Source organism: Syngnathus acus, chromosome 17 (genome assembly GCF_901709675.1).
Source record: "Syngnathus acus chromosome 17, fSynAcu1.2, whole genome shotgun sequence".
NCBI lineage: Eukaryota > Metazoa > Chordata > Actinopteri > Syngnathiformes > Syngnathidae > Syngnathus > Syngnathus acus.
This window is the reverse complement of record NC_051102.1, coordinates 7625580-7646708: the sequence shown is the minus strand read 5'-3', so window position 1 is coordinate 7646708 and position 21129 is coordinate 7625580. Positions and strand designations below refer to the sequence as shown.

The following is a 21129-nucleotide window of genomic DNA, read 5'->3' as shown; positions in this document are numbered from 1 at the left end:
TTGATACTTAATTGCTTCTCGTCCTGTGAAACACCCAAAAGAGAATTCAAGATAAACTTCGATTTTGGGGGGGGTCAATCATCTTGTCGAGTCTCAGAGCCACCGCCAGCCTCCTGTAAAGGCGCATTCTTCATGAGTGGAGCTTTCGAAAAAAACTCATCTTTTGCCAAGGACACCCTCGCAATTCTTGACTTTCACTTAGGTGGCCGATGACGGCCATGAAGGTTGAGTCGCCTCTTGTGGTGGGCCGTTCTTCCGTTGCCATGGCAACAAAGAGAGACCTCTGCTTTCTTCTTTTGATTTTCCCACACAAAAACATACGCAAACCCAAATGGAAATCCACACAAAAGCCCCCACACGCACCAGAAATTCCAACCTGTGTTTTGTGTGACCGATCGCCAAAACAACTTTTTACCGACCACCACATGCAAGCTGGCCGCTTTAGAGTGCCTCGTCGTTGCGGTGTGGGAAAAGCCGGAGAGACCTTTTCCAGCCAAGGGAGGCTTTGAGCGCTTCTGGAATGAGAGAAAGACTGGGAATGGCGAGTGCTGGCAAGTAAGTAATCATTCAACGTCTTCCTTCTGACATCTGGTACGTGCAGGAAGCTCCGCCCATCAACACTCACCCAAGAGACTCACGACACCACAAGGTCTTTTTTGTTTTTCTCTTTGAGGGGAGCGGCTTCTGTTCCATGTCATTAATTAAGCCGCCAATCAAAGGCAGTTAAATTTGCCGGCAGATTAATTGCTTTCGATAAATGATTGGCGGTTGCATGGCCTTAGATCATTGATTGACAACGACACGAATCACCCGCGCGGATGCCGACCGGGTTTTCACGCTGTGTGAACGTTTGACGTGGAGCGAGCGCCTTCCAAATATTCTAATTACGGTTCCAAAGCCCCATCTGTGCACCCGCACCATCGCTTCATTACACAACCGACAAACTGACTGTCATCCTCTCGCCGTCCACGTGTCAGGAGTAAAAAAAAAAAAAAACATCTCAGGGCCAAACCGTCACTCGAGTTTAGATGCCGGACACGCGTCAGTCCAACATCATTACCTGAGCGGACGGCGAGAGCGGGCCGTGCCCAAGCCATTTTGTTTGAATCTTTTAGCAGCAGGATGGCTTCTGCGTCTGCTTGCTCTGTGCTGCTCTCCAAAGTAAAAGGACATTCTTTCCTCGCCTCTTCACAAATTTGCATTTGTCGGCCACGCCAAGTGTCGACAACGGTTGGCCGTTCCGGCTGCAAAGTTTCCGCAAAGGAACACATTTTGTGTGAATCTCAAATTGGCTTTTGTTAAAGTCACAGACAGGACTGATTACTTGGGATTCGTACAGAAAATGGACGTACAGGATTTTCATAGGATGCTTCCCATTTTTTCCCTGTGGGAAATCTGATTGAGAATACCAAAAACAGGCCTTAGAAGTTTCACTTTAATATGGGATGAATGTTCTTTTGTAAATGATTTGTATATGTAGCTGTAAAATGTTAATTTCTTGCTCGTGTGATTTGATCTTTTGGCATCAGCATTGTGATTGCCTCGAACGCTTAAAATCCTCCTTGATGGATTCCTTAATGGCAGACGCGTTGGCGTTAAAAGCAAATAAATAACATTTGCGTCGTGCTGCACATTTCAATGCCGGCCGGTGTCAACATTTACAATCTCCCCGCCTGCGACGATAACGCATTTGCAGGTATCTGCCCGCCGCCCACTCACATAAGCACAATCAAAACCGGTTTCATTCCACCCGCCTATTTCCCCTGTGCGCGCTCGGCCGCCGAAATCCCTCAAATCAACATCCTGATGAGTTCTTCCGACACACGCGAGAGCGAAAAACCCTCCTTCGTCCGGATATCACAGTTCAAATAACCACGTGCGTGGTTTGGCCGCGAGCTCCAACTGGAACAAATTGTCCGTTCCATCGCTCTACTTGAATTAAAGCCCAAAACGTGGAGCTCTTTTTCTTTCACACCCCTGTCGTGAAAAAGGTCATAATTGCGATTGTACGGTTGCGGCTTATTACTGCACCTCCGTATTGATTTGTTGGCGCTCCGGAGAGCTGAGTGAGTGTTATTGCTCAGGCCGCAAATGACACCAAAAAGCTGTTGCGAGAGCCCAAGTCAGCTTGGAAGCGATCAATGACGTCGCCCCCGATTGGTTTCAAGTTAAAATCCATTTTACTGTGAAAAGATCAAGTAATAGGGCCCTGGGAGACATGGACACTTTTTCCACCCGCGGATCCCATCAAGTGGCTGCGCTCTGGAGACTTCACTTTTTGTTTTCGGGTCAATTCGACCGCGAGGATCAAGCTCGACAAATATTTAAGATTGAGTTTTGAGTGTTTAAATGGGTCACTTTGACCCAAACCATAACCGGATAGCTACTGTCGCTCATATGTTTACCTGCATATTTTTTTTAGCCCCTCAAGTTTGTAACTTCCAAATAGTGTTAATATTGCAATATCTTTCTTTCTTTTCTCAAAATTGGCCAATGGGGGCAGGTATCTCATCTGATGAGGGAAAAAAAGTGGGGGCTGACCATTTATTAGCAAAAAAAAATGCGATTGATGATGAATAAACATGCGCGGGCGGCTCGTTAAATTACAACACTAATGTGTCATTAATAACCGCCGATAATCGTCTTGGGTTTCGGGATTCTCTGGACTTTATTACAACAGCTTCTCATTTCCTGTCCCACACAGTCAAATCATCTTTCTTCTGTGCCATATTCCTCCTCGCTTCCAATAATACTCTTGAAAAAGTGCAGCGGCCATTCCGAGTGAATAAGTCATGAACGTTAACAAGCAGCCGTGGAAATTGCAATAAACCCCCTCCAAGTCCTCCCGCTTGCTCCTTTTTTTTTTCTCCAACGGATTCATTTCAAGGTCCACGCGCCTTGTTAATTTGCCGCCGTCGTGTTTTTTTGCTCGGCTGACTGCGATGACGCGGAAGTAATTGCTGGCGTATGCACTTTATAGCAACGCCGAATGAAATTAGCTCTTGCAAAACCTCCATTAAATGAAAAAAGGAGTAAATTGTCTCACAGTAATTCCGTGGTAAGCTGATGGTGAGATTCAAAAATTGTGACAAAATGACTTGTCTGGGGGGCATGAGGTGATGGAGAATTCCATCCTAGGAATATTACAAAGGGCTGCAAAGTTCCAGAGGAAATTACTGAAACTTTCAAAAGGTGTACTTTCTCACTTTAGCTGGTTTCAATCGTTCTGCTGATGAGAGAAAACTTTTATGACTTTTTTTTTTTTTTTTATGCAGCAGCTTAGAACGAGTAAATGGCCCAGAAAATGTTTAGTTTCTTGTTAAACGCTCGTGCGTGAGACACATGCAGAAAATGATGAACAAGCAGAGTTGATCTTGTAAATGATGCCAGCAGCTGCTCGGTGAGCTTTTAAAATCAGGGAAAATGGCAATTTATCATCTTTTTTTTACTAGCCCGGTGTATTAGCTTCATTTGCAGAGTGGACATTTTCAGCAAATTAAGTAATCCTGGAAACGGATCGTTTGAGGCCTTAGTTAATGTTAGATTGTAAACAAAACAACTGTATTGGCTTTTGTTTTTTTAATATGTTTTGGTTTTAAATGTTTGTTTTACTACTGTGGAGTTTTTTAGGAACTGGCCATTGATATAATACGGTCCGGTTAATAATCGAATAATTGAATATGACTCAAAATGTTTCGCAATCTACTGTTTTATTAGATATTACAAGATACCAGCTGTACTATTTATAGCGCTCTCTCATTTTTCCAGATTTTTTCTTATTCTTGTTTGCTTATATTATCATAATAGGCATGTTTGCTCCATATAAACTAGGATTATTATTTTTATAGTACATTATAGCATGCTGTGTTGATGAGGGGCGAGAGCAGCGGAAGTCAGAAAAGCGCATGCGTGATCACGTGATCTGCTCCTACAGGAAGTAAATAAAGCGCCTTCCCGCGCAGTCGCACGCTTTGAAAACGAGCCGTAAAATGGATCAACTTTATTTAGATAACATCGACGAGTATGTCAACGACCAGGACAAAATCGTAAGATTGATTTTGTGTAACTTTCACGTTCCCAGTTCGCATCGTCGCAACGTTTCAACCACGTTAGCGTCGGCGTAGCTGCCAGTGCTGAATGTCCATCGACAAAACCGCCATATAAAAGCTAATGTCGATAGAATGGCGTTAATGTGGCAACAAAATCCCCATGTTTAACTACATATAGGTTAACAGGCTATTTAGATTAATTCGGCTTCCGTTTCAGTCCAGAAAAGGCGCTGAAACTATGGAAAAAGACATTAAATGGGGATCAACTGCCAAATGCGTCCATTGAAAGTACAGCTCCGCAGAATATCGTTTGAATGTCACATATGTTTGAAATTCTGTTTTAGACTCCTTCGGGGTTGATTGTACGCGCTGGTTTGCAAGCTAGGACTTTGAATTGAACAAACTAGGCTCAAAATGTATAAAGTTTTAGTTTTGAATCTTCTCTTAACGTCAATAATACTCTAATATTTCCATGTTGGTTATTGTTTAATAACAGTTGTTTGTCTAACTTTGAACAGGTTACATATAAATGGCTGAGTCTCGCTCTTGGAGTGCACGTCAACACAGCTAAACAGTGAGCCCCCCCTCTTTAACTTAATAGAAACAAAAATGCAATATTTACTTTTATTTTATTTTCCTTTGCCCAGAATGCTCTACCACTACTTGGACCACAAAAGGAAGGAGAGCTCGGCTCAGCTCCACGCAACGTACTTGGTGTCGGGAAAGTTTGTAGACAATGGTCACACGGTGCGCAAAAACAACTCATCTCCTACTTGTACTATTTCTGATCATTTATTCAAGTATTTCCTCTTTACCAGAGTCACAAGGTGTCCGTGGTGCGCGAGGAACAGCTGGAAGGTGTCACCCACATTTCAAGAGTCTTGGAGATGAAAATGTGCATTTGTTGCTTTTTTTTGTTTTTGTTTTTGCAGACTTCAAGTCCAAGATGAGTTTGATCGTGAGCGAGCATGTTTACAGTGTCCAGAAAGCTCTGCTGAGGGACAGTGGGCCGCTCTACGCTGTCGATTACGACGCTGTCAAAGACAACCTGCTCAGCTGCGGCAAGTACGTTGGGCTCACTTGATGATTTTAACTTTAAAACTATGTACACATGTCCCTAGTTCCTGGTTTTCACCTGCATGTGTGATGTGTGAGAGTTTGCATTCTGCTTGTTCACAGGCATAGCGCCATCCGATGCTCCGACGCCGTTCCCGTGTCCTCAGTCGAAGGAAAAACGCGGCAAGCTCCGCCCACTCCTGTTCCAGAGCCCCAACAGGGTAAGAAGCCCACCGCTAACGGCGATGTTGCGTCTTCAAAAGCCAAGAAAGCCAAGGGCATCATGGGAATGTTTGCGAGCAAAGCTGCAGCGGCTGAGAGCCAAAACGGCGGCAAAGAGGTGAAGTCAGAGCCTCGGGAAGCTGCGGCTGAGGTTTGTCCCCTTTTTGCGCGATGTAGCATGTGGGATGGAATCTGCATGCAAATGTAAAGCAATTTGAAAGAAAATGGGAAATTTGTTAAATATGTTCTCTTTTTCTAGGTGAATGTCTTCAAAGGTAAAGCATTGACAAAGTCCAATCACACGCTGAACTTCTTTGGAAATCAAAGCACGAGTGAGTGAAAATGAATTGTATTTAAACAAAGAAGCTCAAATTTAGCAGAATCTGTCACCTAAACTGTTGTGAAATATTTGTAAAAGGCAAAGTAAATGCTCCTGATTTCAGAGAAGCAAGAGAAACCTGTGAAGAAGGAGGAAGAAGAGACAGTGGAGTCTTCGTCGGCAGAACTGCAACAGCTGAAAAAAGAGCCAGAACAAAAGGTCACAACAGAACCGCCAAAGCACAACAAGAAAGATTCAAGGTTTGTGACAGGACAATTCATTAGGTACACCATCTACATGAGATCCGGTGTAAAAATGTTGCTGGATCGCGTTCACTGCCAACGGCATTTATTCTTTTATTCTCTTATTCTCTCAGCATATTGACTTCCCCCCCCCCCCCCCCTTGTTTTCCTGAAGTAAAACCAAACGCCTGCAAAGTTCTGACAGTGAGGAGGAGAAGATGGAGAAGAAGAAGCGGCGCCGGATCAAGAAGCCTGTGCCCGACAGCAGTGAAGACGAAGACGGTAAAAAGCGTGTTACCGTGGAAATTGCTGCACTGCCCGCCCTGACAAAATCTAGCAATTCTGAAAAATTCAATAAATATTGCAGTAAAAATGAGAATTGTCTGCAGTTATTCCAGATTCACCGCCACAAACAGCTGTTAGAGAAGCGGCGCCGCTGGACGTGCCCGCTAAAGAACCTGCTTCACATGTAATTGCGATGACCACTTTCATGCCTCACTTGTAATCATTCTAATAAAGGAGAAACCTTTTTTTCATTACAGCCGGGACTCTGCGAGACGACGAAAATACGCAAGCGCAGACGTGTCCTTAAGTCTCGAACCTTTGTGGACGAAGATGGCTGCATCGGTAAGCAAATTACAAATGTCGACTTTCTCTCGTTTGCGGTTCTGATTCTTGTCCGGTTGCAGTGACGGAGAAAGGCTATGAGAGCGAGTCGTACTCTGAAGACGACAGCGCCGTCAAGCAAGCGGAGACTAAAATACAGGCCAAAGCCAAAACCTCGACGAGCAAAGAGAAGAAAAGTCAGAAGAAAAGCACGGAGAACAAAGCCACCAAACAAGCTTCTATCATGGGATTTTTCCAAAAGAAGTGATGGACACACACACACACACACACACACACACACACACACACACACACACACACACACACGTACATACTTACACAATGTTCAGAAAATTCTGGTGCTATCATACAGAAGTGATGAAACTCAATAAACACTCAATAAAAATGTTTGTGTTGATGGTCAGATTTCATTTTACCATGATGCAAAATCTGATTTACAGTGTGTGGAAACGTCTCACGTCACGAGTCTACCATGCTTGCATTGATGAGAATGGCTGTGCAGTATTTGCAGGTTGAGAGCTGACACACATGGAGCAGCTTTCGACACACCCTTGAGGCCAGATCACAAACGAGTCTGGTAGAACTGGTCTTTCCCAAAAGGAAAATGATCTCTTAGGGAGTGGTGCGAAAAAAAGAATCCATAGAGTCCTCCCTCGTTCGCTCTGTCGCCTGCTGAATTTTTTGGCTGTGGCTCCTCAGACGACTGAGTCACAGCACATGGAAAAGTTGCTCTTTTGCTCCTAACAATAGCACCAGTACCCCTGCTATTTCACTTTGCTACTTGAAACGTTTTCAAAATGAACCCATGTTCAGTTGCTCGCTCACTTTCATCTGAATCTTTCTTTCTGCTTTTACGAACGAGGCCTAATTTTATATATAATTATTTTAGTTTGGTCATATTTCTTGTATGTACTTTATTATACTTCAACCTAATACTGTATTTTTTAAATTAGTTTCATTATTGTTTGGATTTTCTGTACAATGTAATTTTTTTAAATTTAATACAAGATCTAAACTCATATTTTATACTTTACTGTATTTCTTTTAACGGAGTGACCATTTTTCAATGTAATTTATGTCATCATTCAGGAGAAATGACGTCATGGCAATCCACCGCGGGGGCGGGGACGAGGTGGTGGCCAGGCAGCAGCAGCCAGCAGCCAGGACTCATCCACCGGTGTCATGGCTTCCTAGCAGTCGGGGGGGGACTGAATGAGAGCGAAAATAAGCCCGCTTGTCTCCAAGGCCCCGACGCGTTATCACCCTTTTCCGACTGAACCGAGGAGCGGGGGCTCGCTCCGCCTCGCCTTCCCCCCAGGACAGAGTCTTTCCAAATAATTTCTGCTGAATTTGAGCCTTCGATCCCCGCCGACGTTTCAAGGCTAGCACCGCGGTGGTGGAAGATGGCCGACCCGGCGGAGTGCACCATCAAAGTGATGTGCCGTTTTAGGCCTCTCAACAGCTCCGAGGTGACCAGAGGAGACCGATACATTCCCAAGTTCCAAGGGGAAGACACCGTTATTATCTCGGTGAGTCCAACGACAACCGAGGCGATGTTTGTTGTCGCTATTAACCGGGGCCCCCGGGCTCAAGTCCGATACGCCATTTTAATTGTCTTGTAACGTTACGGGAAGTTAGCGCCCTTAGCTTGTTAGCTCGAAGGCTTGAGTCGCCCAGGAAGAGGCAACCGGCGCCCGGTGAGCTGTCACCGGGATTCGACATTTACAATCCGGTATCCAGTCCATATTTTGGGTATGGCGTCACCCTAAATGACAGTCCGTTTGTCTTGTTAGCCCCAGCCCCGGCGAGCCAGCTGTCAATCAACAAAGCCTCCCAACACTGTGCCAGTTAGCCACATTAGCTGCGTTAGCGCACAGTACAATAAGAACACTTACTTACGCACAGTAAACATTACAAAAGGGGGCTAATGCTAATTGCTAAGCCATTTGGAGTGGCCAGGGGCCGATCTCTGATTTGATAGTGGCCAACAGTTGTCTACTAGCCGGCCTTTGGGCTAAGCTTGACCGACCTTAACAGTTATTTAATGAAAAGCATAAGTAGCATTTAGCTGCTCCAGTTACTTCACTCAACAACCGAGACGCTTGGTGAAATGAATGTATTGTTTGTATTTATGTTTAAATGAAAGAAGAACATGCGGTAATAGTGATCTAAAATGCTCAATGACGTCTGTGGAATTGACTCCTTTTTAACGCAGGTCATCTGTCACGTGATCCTGAATCCTATCGATACCTGCAAATCGAACGCACCTTTGGCGGGTTCTGCCACTCTTTTCAGGAGACATTATTCACTCCTGAAAACAGTCCAAGTGAAATATGCTAATTCCATGATTATAGCTTACAATATTGTGGAATCAAAAAAGGCTGCTAATGATAAACATGAACCCTCCCCACTCACGTGACACTAATCATACCACCTAACACAAATGTCACAAAAAGTATCGAGTCAAGTACCGATGGGGTCATTGGTTTACTCACAAATTTCCTTGGTGGGAAAAGTTCTATTCAGGCTATTTTAGTTTTAATAGAGCAGTAAAGTAAAATTGGATCATTTCCCACGGCATACCTGATCATCTCTCATGACACCCCCAAACTCCATAACAGCTTCTCAAATTCATTTTACATTACCCTTACAAATAAATGGTGGACAGATGATTTGATATCAGAAATGAAAGGACGCTGGTGTATGAAAAAAATACCATTAGCCATTATCTCAATGTTTGGCATTTGCTCAGCCTATAAAATGGTGGCCAAGCATTCAGTGCCTTGGCTGCCGCTCTTGTGGACTTTGGTTCTTGTCAGTTGCCCGCCTTCCATTTGAATACTTTGAAATTACGCTAATGAAATGAAAGCCTCACTAGAATGAAAATGTCATTTGGAGAGAAACGCAAAGATGGACGACTTGAGCCATCTGACTAATAGCGGGCCAACAATCTGCGCCAGTAAGGAAAGAAAGTGGGAAATTATTTGGGTGGGTGCGGCGTGCAGGTGAGACTATTGTGAAGAGCTGAGCTATCGTGTTGTGTTCTGCCTAGCAACAAAGTCCAGTGAGATTTCTTCCCATTGTGCAACGTGAACACTATCACCAGCAAAGCCATCAGGAAATCCTTTCGCACGAGCCTCCACCTCCTCCTTGTCACTGTAATTATATTTTCATGTTGAGCGCATAATCCCAAATGTAGATGATGAAGCCAATGGTCTCGTCGACAATGAGGAGTTGACAAAACGGCTTTTGCGCTGTTGTTTACCCCCGACGTCTGCCCCGGCCGATAGCGGCCCGGCGCGCTGGCAGCCGTCGGGTTTACGTGCAAGCAAGTAAATGATCAGCCCGTTAAGATGACAAGCGGCGCTTGACATGCGAGCGCCTGTTTACCTGAGATTATTTGAGACAATGTTTTTCTCCTACTCGGTCACGTCTAAAGCAATTGTTGGAACAAGATTTGAAATCATTGTACTGATGTTTCACGGCCACGCAGGAATAACGCAAAGGCTAATGGCTTATGTAATGTGCATCAGTCCAATTTGGTTTCTGCACTCAGCGCTGACATTCCATGATCATAGGCCAGTGATTTACATCCGGATGGATGACACTACATATTACCATTTGTTTCATATTGAACATGCTCATCCGCTCTTCACGTCATGCTGTACACGCAGACCGGATTTTCTTTGAGCATGATGTCAGTTGGAACTCCACCCAGCTGAGTGGACTTAATGACTCAACGTGAAGTTAAAACCTCCAGAGACGTTCTGCTTCTGGCTTGTTTGACGTTTACCCCGTATGATTATCATGCACTTGATTGTGGTTGGAAGACCGCATGCTTTTTACCTAAGTTGCCGATTCCAACATCGACTGGCAGATGAGGAGCTCAAAAGACAGACTTTGCTTTCGCAAGCCAAGTCACTTTCAATTCTAAAAGCCCGAAAACTTCTCTTGCTCGGCAGTTGCGGTCTATTTTCTCGCTGCGTGCAGGTTTTCACAGATAATGATACATTTTGTTTTGTGATGCACTTTGCACTTGAAGGCAGTTCTCATTCCCTCCTATTTGTCTTCCAGAGCAAACCGTACATGTTTGACCGAGTCTTTCAGTCCAGCACGACACAGGAGCAAGTGTACAATGCCTGCGCTCAGAAGATTGTCAAAGGTAAGGCGCTAATAATCCAAAAAGTGGGTCAAAATAAGACGCTTCTCGTGTCGTCTCGTAGATGTTCTTGAGGGATACAACGGGACCATTTTTGCCTACGGCCAGACGTCCTCCGGGAAAACGCACACCATGGAGGTGCGTGCAAAGACAAATGTGTAAATAGACGGAGCTGTTTTTTTTTTTTCTGAAGTGACCTTGCGGTGTCTCTGATTCCTCAGGGGAACCTCCACGACACAGACGCCATGGGCATCATCCCCAGGATAGTGCAGGACATCTTCAACTACATCTACTCCATGGACGAGAACCTGGAGTTTCATATCAAAGTAAGTCGACAGACGAGCTGCTCGGATGCAGGCGCAAATCAGCTCAACGTTCATCATCTTTGTCTCTTTGCAGGTTTCCTATTTTGAAATTTACTTAGATAAGATCCGGGACCTGTTGGATGGTAAGTGGGCCAGATTTTCTTAATTATTTTTTTCATGCGGTTGCAAAGCGAAGCTCAGACATAAAACAAAGGGCACAGTTGGATGTTTGCAACTTAGAAAAATGAAATGACAAAGCTCATTTAGTCGTGCACTTGTTATATTTTTTGTATGTTTTTTTAGTCGCTCTTTTTTGTTCCCAGTGTCAAAGACCAATTTGTCAGTGCATGAAGACAAAAACCGAGTACCCTATGTGAAGGTAAAACGCAGCACACAAGTTTTTAAAGTCGGCCCGAGTCTGCGACCAAACAACCCATGCTCTTGTGTCCGCAGGGCTGCACCGAGCGCTTTGTCTGCAGTCCGGATGAGGTCATGGACACCATCGACGAAGGCAAATCCAACAGACACGTAGCAGTCACAAGTAAGACAAACCCATCCACGACCCGCCCGTTGAGGTGCTGAGGCGCTGAGCCAGACGTCTCTGCTCTTTAGACATGAACGAGCACAGCTCCAGGAGTCACAGCATCTTCCTGATCAACGTCAAGCAGGAGAACACCCAGACGGAGCAGAAGCTGAGCGGGAAACTCTACCTGGTGGATCTGGCCGGTAGCGAAAAGGTGCGCAGGTGCTTGCGGAACCGAGCCTGGACTGACTCCCCTTTAGGGCTGCACGACATGTGCGATATGGTTGCTGAAGACAGTGATATTGATATTATTCTGATATTTAACATGTAGCTTGATGACTTGAATGACTTTTTATATATTTAACCAGAGAAGTACTTTTTTTTTCTTTTTTCTCCATGTGGCAAAATAAGCAAGCTAATTAATTGTAATGACCCCAGATAATGTTCAACTATTTGAATGGAGATTCACAGTTTGGTCTATGTCTGACTGGACTGGTCCAATTCCGATTAAACAATTATTGCATGTCAATTATTGCATTGCCACGATGACAATATTTTTTCCATATGCTGGCTGGCCAGCACATGGAAATTTGGCTACTGCCGATATTAGCGAATTTTCCTCATGCTAATCTCACATCAGGTCAGCAAAACGGGAGCGGAGGGAGCCGTGCTGGATGAAGCCAAGAACATCAATAAGTCGCTGTCGTCCCTCGGGAACGTCATCTCCGCTCTGGCTGAAGGGACGGTAAGTACTGTGATTTCATTACCATTCGAAAGGATGCCACCACGTTTTTATTAGACAATACAACACAATGCAATGTCGCGCAGTTCACAACAGCGGGAGCTCGAACAAAGTCCTTGAGATATAACAACGAGACAACCACAAAAAGAGTGAAAGCAGTAAATTAGAACATGTCGACACGCATGAGCCAAGTGAAAGTGCCACCCTCGGCTTTGCTTTTGTCCACCTTGGCAGTGTGGAGTCGGGACTCTGCTGCCCTTCACCTCTCCCTGACCCGTCCGCAGCCGTCCTGCTGCATAAGCAAATATGAAATAATTGGCAGAGAGCAAAGATCCACTGCCCCCTGACAACACGTTAGCATTAAAAAAAAAAAACTGCATTTAAAATACCGCCTCTTTTGTTCTGACATGAAACGTGTACACACAATAGGAAGCATTGAAGTCACTACTCTGCAGTGGTTTTCACCAAACCTCCAAATTTTATATGACGATGGATAAAACCTGTTTGTCATCCGAATACAAGCAGAAGGTCACCAGATTACTTGTAATGCATAAATAAAAACCTAAACTAATGTGTCTTTTCACCAAGGCCTACATACCTTACCGAGACAGCAAGATGACGCGTATCCTTCAAGACTCGCTGGGCGGCAACTGTCGCACCACAATCGTCATCTGCTGCTCACCTTCCTCCTACAACGAGTGTGAAACCAAATCAACCCTCATGTTCGGACAAAGGTAAGCAAGAACAAAATAAAAGTAAAAATTTGCTTTCAAATGGCTGCTTTGTAACCTCAAGCGGCTTTTGTCCGTTTCTTCTTCACAGAGCAAAGACCATCAAGAACACGGTGACGGTGAACGTCGAGCTGACAGCGGAACAGTGGAAGCAGAAGTACGAGCGGGAGAAGGAGAAGAACAAGACCTTGAGGAACACCGTCACCTGGCTAGAGAACGAGCTCAATCGCTGGAGGAACGGTGAGTTGAACGGAGTTATTTTCTCGTCGGGTCGAGCGCAGGTCTGTGTATTCACGCCAACCTTTCCTTGTCCCAGGAGAGAGCGTGCCAGTGGAGGAGCAGTTCGACAAGGAGAAGGCCAACGCCGAGGTTTTGGCCCTCGACAATATCCTCAACGACAAGCCGGCGTCCACGCCCAACGTGCCCGGCGTGCGCCTCACCGACGTGGAGAAGGACAAGTGCGAGGCCGAGTTGTCCAAGCTCTATAAGCAGCTGGACGACAAGGTAAAAAAAAAAAAAAAAAATTCAAGTCTCTTAACTGTATTGCTGTTTGTTGTTATCATTTGACCTTGAAACTTTCACTTTGTACTAGGGGTGTAAATCGCGAGTTTTGTAACGATACGATATCATATCGATACAAAGAACCACGATACGATATTTGCCGATATCTTAAAGCCTGCTGTGATTCATTCACGATACATCACGATATAGTGCTCTACGATCGATATAGAACAATATCCTGATTTATAACAATTCATACGCAAAATCAACAAGGTACCGCAAACTCTTTATTTAGGAAATTACAAAGTGCTTCCAAACGAATGACTTGAAGCCCAAAGGGGAGCGAATTTCCTCGTCTTCTTGGACACTAGCCATAGCACCAGCCCAGGAGCCGCGTAGTTGTCGGCTCCCCTTTCACGTGCCTGCTCTGCTCACAACACAACACGCCGCGTACTGCTCCCGGAAAGAGGAAGCAAGCAACAATGAACTGGATTTCAAAATAAAGTCTCGTCTAATGTCCGAGGTCAAAAACGGGCGATATAGATCGATGTTTACGTTTAGCATCGATGCCAACAAATCGTAGAGCATTATATCGATTAATCAATGTGTATCGATGAATCGTTACACCCCTACTTTGTACCTATTTCTTCAAATCAAGCTTGAGAGTGTGCAATTATTTTACCAGATGACTATCGCACTTCATTACATGCTGTGTTTGTAGGTATCAAGCCGGCGGGTCACGGCTTGGGTCACCCCACCTTGTGTCTATTGTGTTGAAAAGGAGCGCGTCAGACTGTTAACGAGAGTTAAGGGCAAAAGATTTGTGTGATTCCAGACTGGAAATACAAAACAAAACCACACATCTTTAACCTTACATAATTGAATTTTCACTTAAAAAAAAAAAAAAAAAAGCGCTCTAAGTGTAATATTTTCATTTGCATGGCAAGGAATGTAGTGACCACCTTCAATGGTGGGGCGGCACCCTCTATTGTTGTAATCAATGAAAATACAAATTTCTCGACTGTCTCTCACCTTGGCCGCAGTGCAATGCCGCGCTGCGAATGCTAATGCGGCTGCACGCCTGCATCTCTGCAGGATGAAGAGATCAACCAGCAGAGTCAGCTGGCCGAGAAACTCAAGCAGCAGATGCTGGACCAGGAGGAGGTGAGCCCTGTAGTCCACAAACAAATGTCCAAGCTGTTTTTTTGTTTTTTTTTCTCTCTCTTGCTCGCTGTCGCTCAGCGTGTGTACTTTTTTAAAATTCAACTTTTTCTCCGGGGCAGCTGCTGGTATCATCACGTCGCGACCACGAGAACCTGCAAGCCGAGCTCAACCGCCTGCAGGCCGAAAATGAGGCCTCCAAGGAAGAGGTGAAGGAGGTGCTGCAGGCTTTGGAGGAGCTAGCTGTCAACTACGATCAGAAGAGCCAGGAGGTGGAGGACAAGACCAAAGAGTTTGAGGTTATCAGCGAGGAGCTCAACCAGAAATCGGTGAGGGATACCTGAAAACTTGATTGTAGGCACATTTTCATGAAGAAGCAAATCATGTGGTTGTGAAATTTCACATTTAATGGCTGCGATGAGCATTCCACAGATGCGCAAATATTTTTAAAAGTGCCATTTTAGCCATTTGTGTCTCCTTTAACGGAGGAGCCGTGGAGTTGTTACTGAAGTCTTCTTCTCTGCAGTCCATCCTGTCATCTTTGGACTCCGAGCTCCAGAAGGTGAAGGAGATGTCTAACCACCAGAAGAAGAGAGTGACGGAGATGATGTCATCACTTCTCAAAGATTTGGCTGAGATCGGCATCGCCGTGGGCAGCAATGACATTAAGGTGAAGAGAAGCAGAAGTGAAGCCTGTCCTGTCCATCTTTGCGGTTCTTCCCAGCCGCCCTTCTCATCGTATTCCCCATGTCTGTAGCAGCACGAAGGTGGCAGCGGCCTCATCGACGAGGAATTCACGGTGGCCCGTCTGTACATCAGCAAGATGAAGTCGGAAGTGAAGACCATGGTGAAGCGCTGCAAGCAGCTGGAGGGCACCCAGTCGGAGAGCAACAAGAAGATCGACGAGAACGAGAAAGAGCTGGCCGCTTGTCAGCTGCGCATCTCTCAGGTGAGCGCCGCCACCAACCCGGAGAGCCAACGGAGCGTTGTGAAATAACGAGCGGCCTTTCTCTCCTTTTGAAGCACGAGGCCAAGATCAAGTCCCTGACGGAGTACCTGCAGAACGTGGAGCACAAGAAGAGGCAGCTGGAGGAGAACGTAGACTCGCTCAACGAGGAACTGGTCAAACTCAGCGCACAGGGTGCAATTCCGATCCTCTTACCAGTAGACTCAAAAAAAAAAAAAGTGTCAAAAATTACTTTTACTTAAAATTACTTGCAATGAATGGAAGTTTTCTCTTTCTCAGTTTGTTTTAACAAATGTTGTTGCGTATGTTGTTGTTCTGTGACAAGATCTTGTCACACTTAGTTCTAACGTTTTCTTGAGAGCCATTCAGCATTTTTGCTGGATCTCAGTATAAGATAGTCAAGTCCCTACAGAAAGGCAAAAATAGACCAAACTTCAACTCGTCATACATCACCAATTATTTAAAAGTAATCGCAAATGTCAGTCGGATGTCGAGGAGATGCCAACCCTGCGGTTTTCTTGTCATGGTGACACGTCTGCCTTTGTGTTTTGCAGAGAAAGTCCACGCCATGGAAAAGGAGAACGAGATCCAGACCGCCAACGAAGTCAAGGTGCGTGACTCGGCTCTTGCCAATCACCTGCCTTCTCTCCAATTACCGTCCCAAAAAGTGGCATTTGTTGCATCACAGGAAGCAGTGGAGAAGCAGATCCACTCTCACCGCGACGCTCACCAGAAACAGATCAGCAGCCTGAGGGACGAGCTGGACAGCAAGGAAAAGCTCATCACCGAGCTGCAGGAGTAAGACAGCACCGCGCCATCTCCGACGCTCCTCTAGGAGAAGAGACGCGCCGCTTATTCGTACTGTCATATTTTTCAGCCTGAACCAGAAGATTATGCTGGAGCAGGAGAGGCTACGAGTGGAGCATGAAAAGCTCAAGTCCACCGATCAGGACAAGAGCCGCAAGCTGCACGACCTCACGTAGGTTCCCACACACAGTTGACTGTAAAACTGACAAAAAGACAACCAAAGAGAATGAACTTCGTTTTTCAGACTGGCTGTCTTTGAGCATTTTGACCGCACAATGCTGCTTTTTCGTAACAATATAAGCACCAAACGTAACAAAAGAAAGGGAGAAATGTGAGAAGCATGACCACTATGCATGTCCATCCAGGGTGATGCAGGACAGACGGGAGCAGGCCAGGCAGGACCTAAAGGGTCTGGAGGAGACAGTGGTGAGTTGGGAGTCAGAGCCCGTTTCAACTTTCTCAAAAGCGTCTGTCTATCTTGCCTTATGTTTTCTTTTCCTTCAAGGCAAAGGAGCTGCAGACTCTGCACAACCTGAGGAAGCTCTTTGTCCAGGACTTGGCCACACGCGTGAAAAAGGTGAGACAAATATGTGGATGCCAGCAGGATCTGGATGTAGGCTAAATAGTAGCCAGCTCATGCCATCTTTACATGCTGTTGCTAATTGTAACGCCAACGCTCTCTCCCGTTTGTGTGCAGAGTGCCGAGATGGACTCGGACGACACCGGGGGCAGCGCGGCCCAGAAGCAGAAAATATCCTTTCTTGAGAACAATCTTGAGCAGCTCACCAAGGTTCACAAACAGGTAGGACGCCTGAAATACGTCACGTCCGCCATTAGCTCTAGCGCCATCATCCAAATTTGTTTTTTGCCGCTAGCTGGTACGCGACAACGCAGATCTTCGCTGTGAGCTTCCGAAGCTGGAGAAGCGCCTTCGTGCTACAGCTGAGCGGGTCAAGGCGCTGGAGTCTGCACTGAAGGAGGCCAAGGAGAACGCCGCCCGCGACCGCAAGCGCTACCAGCAGGAGGTGGATCGCATCAAGGAGGCCGTCAGGGCCAAGAACATGGCCAGGCGGGGACACTCGGCACAGATCGGTCAGTGGGGGCAAAAGTTAATCTTTTCTATACTATAGCTAAGCAGAAAAATAATTTGTGTAACTCAAACATCGCCTTCAAAGTGTAGACTTACGTTAGAATAATTAGTCAAAGTACTCAAGAAAATGTCCAAAGATATATTAATAGAATCAAAAATAAGCTTTGTCAGCAGAAGTGGCCCAAACTCTTAAAAGTTTGCATCCTCTGAAAATATATTACAAACCAATTTACTCAAATTGCTAACAGAAAGCATAACAATAGCGTCGTTTTTGTTGTTGTGGTCTTCATCTTATTCTCCCACCACCGCAGCTAAACCTATCCGGCCCGGGCAGCAGCCGGTGGCGTCCCCCACCCACCCCAACATCAACCGCAGCGGGGGAGGTTTCTACCAGAACAGCCAGACTGTATCCATCAGGGGCGGCAGCTCGGCCCCCACCAAGACGGACAGAAAGTATGCCCACCCATGCCTCTTAAATTTGGTGACTGATGCTGCTATTGTCCGTCTGCGCGTATTCATTGCTATCGTCTCTCTTTAGCTGAAGCGAGCAAGAAAGACGAAGGTCAGCCGACCCTCCGCGCCCCCCTCGCACCTCCTGCTGGCACCGTCATTCCATTACAGCTTCCCAGCTGCCCAGGAGTGAGTGTGCGGATTATAAATATTTATAAAATATATACAAATATTCCTGGCTGTACAGCTCCGACCCGCTTGCTTACCCGTCACCACAAAAACAAACAGACGACAGATTGAATTTACAACGCAAGCTACTAAAAAAATGTTGAATAACAATATCCAATACAACCAGTCTCGAACAGCCGCAGCAGCCTTGGCCAGCAAAAACTGCACGTGACTTGAATGTGTAGCTTTCCTTTTTCTTTTTTTGTTTGGCACATGTTTGTCAACGTGGTTGTCGCGTGAGTAGTTGTGCCCTGCAGACTCCCCCCCACCCCCACAAGCTGAATGTAACACTAAAATAATAAAAGGCGAAAACATAAAGGAGGGATCCTGCGGCCAGCCAGACGTAGCTTTGTAGGTGAAAAGCAACAACGCTGTACATTTCGTACGTTAGCAGCACACCGGTTTCTCCGCGATAATTTCTAAGGATGACATCAATATATAGATACTGTACTTATATACATGGTGGGCCAAATGGGAGGTGGACATTTCAAAATGCTTTTATTAGATGACAGTACATTGGCAGCATCTTTTCCTTGGCAGCATCTTTTCCTTCCCGATAGCCCTTCCACTGCTTAAACCAACTTTATTGCCTTTCATCCTTCCTTTCACTCTTATCGATGTTCCCTCCTTCCTCCCTTCTTTCCTGTCAGACTATCCACCCTTCCTCTCCTCTTCTTTCCCTTGCTCCCTTATCCCTCTGTCCCATCTTTTTTCCTCCCTACCTACTCTCTCTCTCTAACCCTAACCCTTTTTTTCCCCTGCCTCACCTGGCTCCTTTCATAACATCAACATTTCTTTCATCTTTCACCTCCCTCCAGGAAGTGAATTGAAATTGAGCGTCCACCTCCTTTTGTCGCGCCGCGTATATGAAATCCGGCTAGCGGCTCGACGTCCTCCTTACTCTTTTTGTTGTGCGTCTTTTCCCTTGTACAAAGATTATTCAAATTTGTCAGCGCGCCACTCACTTGCTGTTCACATGGCCATGGAGGAAGGAAAAAAAAAAAACGAAGTCAAGATGTGCAAGCGTGTACTGTAGATGTATTTAACTGGACACCTGTGGAGGCCAATTGTTTTTTGTGGTTAACTTAAAGCCGTATACTCGTCGCGTCACAAAGGAAAGGAAAAGAAACGGACGCCGATGATCCAGTCCAGGCATTTTAAGGCCTGCTAGGCTAACTCTGTAAAGCTACGTGTGTGTTTTTACCCATCTTGATGACTATTTATAGCCACTGCGGCCATTTTGTGCGTCTTATGTGCTCCTTTGACTGCTTTGGATGCGTCCCATCGTCCACTTGCAGGGACGGCTGCTCACGCATCACTCGGCAAAATGCAGCATCCAAACCAAGTCATTGCGATGCTTTATTTAATTCAATAAAAAGGTGTAGGATTTTTTTTTTTTTAATCTTAACGTTGTTTTTGGGGGTTATGTTTCACCCCCCGCCCTTGACGCAGTGAATCCCCAGTGCGTTGTTACAGAGGACTATTAAGATCACGCTTAAAGGAAAATGAGAAATGAACACGTGCGCTTAAATTTGTGAGAATAAAGAGCTATTTAAAATCCATTTTAAGAAAAGGTATTTTTTCAAAAAAAAAATTTATTTCTCATTTAAAAGTGAGATACGTACTCCAAATTTGTCATTCTTTGGGGAGTAGTCTTTTTATCTGAGGGAAAAAAGTGTCATTCCTAGAAACAAAATTGGGTTTTCCCCAAAAATGTCAGGTTTTTTCAAGAATAAAAGTTGGATTGTTATGCCGATAAATCACCCTTTTGAGAAGGAAGTAATTATTTTGAGATTTTTTCCAATGTTTTTCTCTTAAAAACATCATTGAAATTAGGGGATAAATTTGATTTTTTTTTCAGAGATTTTCGTGATCAAGATTTTTTTCCTGTTTTTTGTTTCTTTAAAATTGAAAATTCGACTGAAAAAAAATCCTAAAGCATGAGTATCATAAAAATACAAATGGAAAAAAACTAAGAAATTAGGCCTTTCTTTGGGGGGGAAAACTGAGACTTTGGCAAAAAATAACTTCTTAAAATGGGACTAATGCGGAAAAATTACTTGGAAAAAATACCATTATCGAAGTGTCACTGTACCTTGCTCATATTCCTTGTCGCCTATACTTGTGGTTTTTTTTGGGTGTGGCCCTAATACTCCTTCAGTGCGTTGTAATCACAGCATGAGGACGCCAACACCGCGTGCAAGTGCAATATATACTGTAAGATACACTGTACAACACACACATCCTCATGTAACATTTACCATACAAAAAAAAAAAAAAAACCATGATCCATTTATTTAAAGATGAAAATATTTCAACATGGACTTTGGAAGCACTCCATCAGTTTAGGAGTCAAGTCGCACTTTAGAGAGTAATGTAATGAAGCAAGTAATTGAGCATGGACCTCCAAATGATTCTGCTGTCTTTCACCTCCCACCAAAAACTGGATATGAAATGGAAACCTAGATTGAAAAGTAAATGAATGACTAGAATTAAAGAAAATCTGTGGCTCCCAATCAACTTCAAGTGAAATTAAAGCTAAAACTGAAAAAAAAATCCACTTTTTTATTACTGTGTAATAGTTGGTTCATTTTTTAAGGGTCGTTGTTGTTATGGGGGGTAAATCCATACGTGGACAAAAGGTACTGGATCATTCCCGGCTAACTGGGGCACAAAGTTGAGGTTCTGACATGGACGCAGACGAGCTCACCGTTTTTTTGTGTGCGTTTCTTTTGTTTGTTTTTGGATTGACTGCATGATGTAAATGTATGTGTGATTAAATAATTATCAGTCAACACATTCAGCTCTTGTCTCTGTGCCTCTTTGGACAATTCTACCCATTTGATTATTTTTTCTTGGTAATGTAAAATTTAAAATGTAGGTTTTTATATTTTTCTGTTTATTTTAATGTATTTTTTGCTCTTTTTTGTAATAATTGGTTAATGTCAAA

The 21129-nt window shown here is 44.7% G+C and overlaps 2 protein-coding genes across 4 annotated transcripts; both read left to right on the top strand.

The window, feature by feature from the left end:
• The first annotated feature begins 3894 nt into the window (after positions 1 to 3894).
• pold3 (polymerase (DNA-directed), delta 3, accessory subunit) lies at positions 3895 to 6904 on the top strand. 2 transcript variants are annotated; one of them, XM_037276778.1, is made up of 13 exons: positions 3895 to 4046; positions 4568 to 4623; positions 4697 to 4796; positions 4868 to 4907; positions 4982 to 5114; positions 5229 to 5478; positions 5587 to 5659; positions 5771 to 5906; positions 6061 to 6170; positions 6278 to 6357; positions 6431 to 6515; positions 6578 to 6783; positions 6822 to 6900. In XM_037276778.1, the coding sequence occupies exons 1-12, from the start codon at positions 3990 to 3992 to the stop codon at positions 6760 to 6762; spliced, it is 1305 nt and encodes a 434-aa protein (XP_037132673.1). In that variant the 5' UTR covers positions 3895 to 3989; the 3' UTR covers positions 6763 to 6783; positions 6822 to 6900. The 2 variants fall into 2 exon arrangements, with proteins under 2 accessions (XP_037132673.1, XP_037132674.1); XM_037276779.1 differs by having other exon boundaries at positions 3896 to 4046; positions 5780 to 5906; positions 6578 to 6781; positions 6828 to 6904.
• Positions 6905 to 7659: 755 nt separating this feature from the next.
• On the top strand, positions 7660 to 20982 carry LOC119137457 (kinesin-1 heavy chain). 2 transcript variants are annotated; one of them, XM_037276771.1, is made up of 26 exons: positions 7660 to 8044; positions 10590 to 10677; positions 10739 to 10812; positions 10896 to 11000; positions 11074 to 11122; positions 11303 to 11358; positions 11433 to 11520; positions 11592 to 11716; positions 12143 to 12247; positions 12833 to 12978; positions 13067 to 13215; positions 13292 to 13479; positions 14572 to 14640; positions 14760 to 14966; positions 15164 to 15307; positions 15398 to 15586; positions 15661 to 15778; positions 16159 to 16214; positions 16293 to 16402; positions 16482 to 16583; positions 16777 to 16837; positions 16917 to 16988; positions 17109 to 17213; positions 17287 to 17503; positions 17813 to 17954; positions 18040 to 20982. In XM_037276771.1, the coding sequence occupies exons 1-26, from the start codon at positions 7919 to 7921 to the stop codon at positions 18041 to 18043; spliced, it is 2895 nt and encodes a 964-aa protein (XP_037132666.1). In that variant the 5' UTR covers positions 7660 to 7918; the 3' UTR covers positions 18044 to 20982. The 2 variants fall into 2 exon arrangements, with proteins under 2 accessions (XP_037132666.1, XP_037132665.1); XM_037276770.1 differs by having other exon boundaries at positions 15395 to 15586.
• The last annotated feature ends 147 nt before the right edge of the window (positions 20983 to 21129 follow it).